We start from the raw sequence: 5,406 nt of genomic DNA, 5'->3' as shown, positions 1-5,406 counted from the left end.
TGCATGTATTTGGTCTTAAACCAAAGCGTAGGACAAATTAGATTTTAAACTGCTGGTGGCGCTAGATTAAAAGATAGAAGATCGCCAAAGTTGCAGTTGAACATGAAGTGGAACATGACTGATTTAACAAAATAAAAGTAAATTGGAGTCCATCCAATCATATTCAATATAAGGCCAACCCTGAAATTTTGCACGGCACTGGTACCCTCGACAAACAACCATTTTTCCATCGGATTATTGCAGAAAACAAGTTCTGTGTCCAACAATTTTCTTTTGTAGAAAGTAGATCCAAATCAAACTGTTCACTGGAAGGTCTGTGGAATATCCTTGTATCAGAAAATGGACACCAAAAAAAAATCAAGATGGTCCGCTGTTAAGAGGGAAAACTTTATTGTGTTCAGATCAAATGTAAGAACATGAAAAAAGACTCTATGGAAGGCACAGCCACAGTTACAGCCAGAGAGACTCTTTCATTGTGTTTACACACCAGCAGCAGCACCCAATCTAAGACAAACATGTGCTTTTCACTTGAAATTGGGACATTATTGTGCAGACTTTGAGTCAAAGTAGGAATTAATGTATCTATGACTGCATATTTGTGTGTTTTTATGTGCATTTGAAGCTGTAGTATCTATGCTTTACAAGGCCTGCAAGGATGATCATTCTCACTGAGAAGCCTTCTCAATGACAAAAAAAGCTCCTTTATTCGTTTCCTCCTTAAGTATAATCAAAAACCTCACACTAATCAGGAGTGGATTTAGATATTTAAGGGAAACCTTTGACTACCGACTACTTCCTGTTGATGCGTGTGTCTATATAAAGGAAATCTGATGAGGTGCAGCAAGTAGCACACATGCAAAGAACATGTTAGATCGGCCAGCCACAGCCCCATTTCTCTCTTTACACCCTCAACACACTTTTACACTCAACGTTTCCATGGTTACTATGTTGTTGTTTTTTGAAGCATTCAGCGACAAAGAAAGCCTTTATTTACAGCAGAAAAACATGTACATCTAACATCCATTTATCTGATGTGCGTTGTGCTTTATAGTTTGAAAAAGAGCAGGAGATGAAAGCAGCGCAATATAGCTAGCAGGACATTTAACAGGAGAAGGCTAGATATTATGAGTTATAGCATCCTATATGTTCGTTTACACCAGTGGTTACCACGGATAGGCACACGACTAATAACAGCAATCGTCCTGATGGTCATCAGGTACAGTTTGTGTTAATGTGGAAGTGAAACAATAAATCACACTATTATTCATTCATTAAACAACGAGTCATCGTACATCCAAATGTCCAGTAAAAAGCCCAGTAAGAAGAGATTATGATTGAGATTTAAAAAAACACCTGCAGTGCTTTGGTGCCATAACTTCCAGTTAATCAGCTTCAATATCCACCACACATCCATCCGGACAAATTCACAATTACACACACACACACACACACATATGCAAAAAAAAAAACAACAGCTACCTACAGTATCTATATAGTTTGAAGCGTTGTGGTCCGGCTGTGCTCTTGCTCAGTATTCCCAGAGGGTGGCGCTGTCCAGCGAGTCGACGCTGGCCTTCAGCCCTCCAGCGTGGTCCCCCTTCAGGTACTTCCCCCCCAGAGCGCGGATGGCCATCTTGTTGACGTCACAGAACTCAAACAGGAACTGGACGGGTGTGGAGCTGCTGCAGCCGACCGCCGTGTCGTCTCCGACACACCAATACTTCCCCTGGGAGTCTGGACAAACAGCACACACTTAATGGAGCCTGACTCGCACTCACAGCACATATAGAGAGGCTTAGCCCCGCCCCTTTGAGTGGACAACCATGGGGCTTTATTTTGGAAACAATGTGTACGGTTTCAATTGTACCATGAATTACATAAATTATGTTTGTCAATTTAAAAGATAATTTTAGACGTCAAGAAAGTTGAATTTTGTCGTAAAACTGTGTAACTATAAGATTGTCAAAATACGTATTTTGAACTCATATACTGTATATAAGAAGTTGCCCATTGGTTTGTGGCCTGCCGTTTTGAAGCCTCGAGTTTGCCGATTTGGACGTCGCCATCTTGGCTTTTTGCAACCACTGAAGAAAAGTGACCATATTTGGACTATGGAGGAATGAGGTCGACACGCCGTATACTGTCTGGTAGTGGTAGCGACCTGTCAATCCCAGTAAGCCCGCCCTAAAGCACACCCTGCTCTATTGTCTATTTATGTTACATTGCCTTATTATATTATCTACATCACAATATCAGTATATAGTGGAGAGACACTATATTGATTAACTGTTCAGCCCTCAGTAATGTATGGCTGAAATGATGAAAGGTTTCAGATGACAGAGAGATGTTGAGCCATACAGCCATTAAATGGTTTAAGTGTTGAGCACAGTGGAGTTAAACAGGGCTGTGGTGAGCCCACACAAATACAAGAGCAAATAGGGATGTTGTGCACATGGTAATATAAAAAAACCCAACATATATTACATACATTTTCCACACAGTGTTATAATTTAAAGCTGCACCAATCAATGTTTTGCAATTTAAGCAATTTAACAAATGTAAGGGGTTGCTTGTATTGACAATCCAAAAAGGATAACACCCAACTTCAAGGTTCCTCTCAGCTCTATGGAGTATTTTTGCGTATTTCAGCTCATTGTTTTGGTCATACAGCAGTTAACTTTACTATCTCGGTTCCGTCTAACTCTTCTATTGGCTTTGTTTCCAGTTGCAGCAGCGCAAAACCTGCTTCACGCTACCTGCCCTGCACCAATAGACATCAGCAAATAGCGACTAGCTGGAGAACATGGTGGAGCATTTAGCAGCTAAAGAGCCAGATATTTCCCTCAGGAGTAGGTGGTGACCAAAACAGAGCTAAAAAGGTGAGTGAATACCACATTTTCCTGGTTGCCAGAAACCTGACTTCAAATGAATGCTAATGCTGCTTCTTGTTTGATGGATGTTTAATAAGGTAACAGTTTTGCTGACTGGTACGCCATAACATCTTTATGTGGATATGACATGTTAATGCTGGTGCTTACAGCTTATTTCTACTGACCCCATGTGGCCTAAAATTGTATAATCACGATGTCACTTGTCACTTTGAACATTTTAAACAGTGACACCCTCAAGTGCTTGTATCAAAGAAGACACTGACAAACAGTCCCACTTCTCTACAATCAATAACATCTGCCATCTGGATGCTAATACATTCCATATTCACATGTTTTCTACACATACTGGGCTTTATTTTCACCAGCTCTCTTATGTTTTTGGAAAATGGACAGAAGTAACGTGAATTGTAGGTAAAACATTCAACAGCACCACATGAATTCAGTTAACCGCCCTACCTTTAAGGGAGTAAGCTCCGTTGTGGAACTCCAGCTGGAAAACGTCGTATGATGCCCGGTTGGAGTCCAAAGTCACAATTCCTGCTTTGCGAGCCCCGATGAAACCGTGCTCGCCACGAAGGACGATGATCGGACGGTTGATCAGCTTCATCAGGAATTGCTCGGCCTCCCCTGAAGAGAGACAGGCTGATCAGGGTTTCATCCAACATGAAATAGGCTCTTTAGGGATGGAGAGAGTACCAATTGCTAAAGTATCCTAGTTGAGAAGAAGTACTGACCCTTGACTTAAACACAGAACCTTTTAGAATCCTGTCTTTTCCTCAAAAAGTACATCAAGGCTACATCATTACAGGAACATCAGAAACGTCGCTGACCTGCGCTGTCAATGGTAGCAGCCAGCTGTCCGTTCCTCTTAGCGATCACATATTTGTTGTTGGCTGCACGCACACACACACGACCGTCACGCCACTCCAGCTCAAAGTAGCTGTTAGCCGACCTGTGACACACAAGAGTTACAAACTCATTGATTCAGACTTTGAGGGATGTGTGTGTGATATTCAACATGATGCAGTGTGTGTGTGTGTGTGTGTGTGGTTACTTGGTGGAGGCCGTGCACTGCAGTCCTCCACTCGGTGTCAGGGTCCAGTATTTCCCAGAAGCGGTTCTGAAGGCGCACTTCCTGTCCTCGCGGCTCATCTCCAACTGGAAGACTTCCTGGTCCCCTTCCTCGTCCTGATTGGCCGACAGGTCCATGCCTAGGAAAAGTGGGGCAGTCTTTTGTCAGATTTCATTCATCTCTGGAGGTTTTTCCTTCTTGTATGAAACTATTCTTCCCTCTAATTTGTGAAGTTCCCCAGATAGATTCTTAAAGGGACAGAACACACTAAACTCTCTGACCTAAAGTCAATTCTCACTGTTAAACATTGTAAATCAATTTTTCACTCATACTGGACTCATAAGGATATAAATCACACACTGGAGGTCTATAAATGAACTGTGGTGTGTGTTTAGTCTGCCGCAAATTCAATTGAAGAAGAAAAAGTAGAACTCTCTGCAAAGCAGTCAAAGGTGTTCCCACAAGGATATATAAAAAAATATTTTTTTTCCAAAGGAAAATCAAAAAAAGTTACAATTAGCAGTCAAATCTGCCAAAAAATGTTGCAATCTTGTGACTGCATTCTGGTCTAGTTAGGTGACTGTAAAAAACAAATATCTCTGCTTCCCCCGTGGTGAATATCTAAACTGTAGACTTTATACATGATTTCAAAAACACATAAACTGTAAGTCCCATAAATGAGGATTTAAGATTCCCTAAAGAGTTTGAAGCAAAAACCTTCAAGTCTCAAGTGTTGGCTTGGTAAAATTGCAGAATGTGAACAAAAAACAGGCAAGCCTTGCCCTTTTAAATATGTAGTAGGCTCATGCATTAAACACCAGTGTTCTTACATAACTGAGACTAGGAATCCGTTATGTAAGAACACTAGTTAAGCAGTATTGATTTAAGCAATGAGCCACCAGAGGAAGTGATTAGTGATCAGCTAAGGGGCGTTGTTAGGCACGACGCTGAGCTGAACATGCGGTTAACATTTACATATCACCACCTTATAGAGTTGACATGGTGGACATGCTAGTTGCATGTATACACATCAAACAGAAACATTAGCAGTCCTTTGCAGTCTTGTTTCTGGTCAACGGATGAATCTAAGTCCAAGATTCGCGCTGTTAAAGCTTTATTTTGGTCTGCACCACCTCCTGAGGGAAGTATTCAGTTGCTAAATGCTGCACTGTGTTCACCGGCTAGTTGCCAACTGCATCCGTGTGCCGTTTTGTGGCGGACAGAGAGCGTACAGTCGGATTATCAACAGCTTTCACATTGACAACAGCAGCATCTGACGACGCTTCTGCAAATGGTGAGATTGGAACCAAACGAAAAGTTGTGGGTCGTAAAAAAACGACCCAAAACAAGGCGCGGCAGGAAGCTAAAACGCTTTGTGGGTTCTCTGTGAGTTCGTATAAGTGACACATTTTGCACAACAGGATGTAATTTGACCCATTGAAG

The 5,406-nt window shown here is 41.7% G+C and overlaps 1 protein-coding gene across 1 annotated transcript in view; it reads right to left on the bottom strand.

The window, feature by feature from the left end:
- Positions 1–374: 374 nt before the first annotated feature.
- LOC129095968 (fascin-like) overlaps positions 375–5,406 on the bottom strand; it is a 7,533-nt gene continuing 2,501 nt past the window's right edge. Inside the window, 4 exon segments of the mRNA XM_054604589.1 lie at positions 375–1,734; positions 3,348–3,518; positions 3,722–3,843; positions 3,946–4,102. Coding sequence (XP_054460564.1) covers positions 1,529–1,734; positions 3,348–3,518; positions 3,722–3,843; positions 3,946–4,102 — 656 coding nt within the window. The 3' untranslated portion in view covers positions 375–1,528.

The sequence above is a fragment of the Anoplopoma fimbria genome, chromosome 9 (assembly GCF_027596085.1).
Source record: "Anoplopoma fimbria isolate UVic2021 breed Golden Eagle Sablefish chromosome 9, Afim_UVic_2022, whole genome shotgun sequence".
Classification (NCBI taxonomy): domain Eukaryota; kingdom Metazoa; phylum Chordata; class Actinopteri; order Perciformes; family Anoplopomatidae; genus Anoplopoma; species Anoplopoma fimbria.
This window is presented reverse-complemented; position numbering and strand designations above follow the sequence as displayed.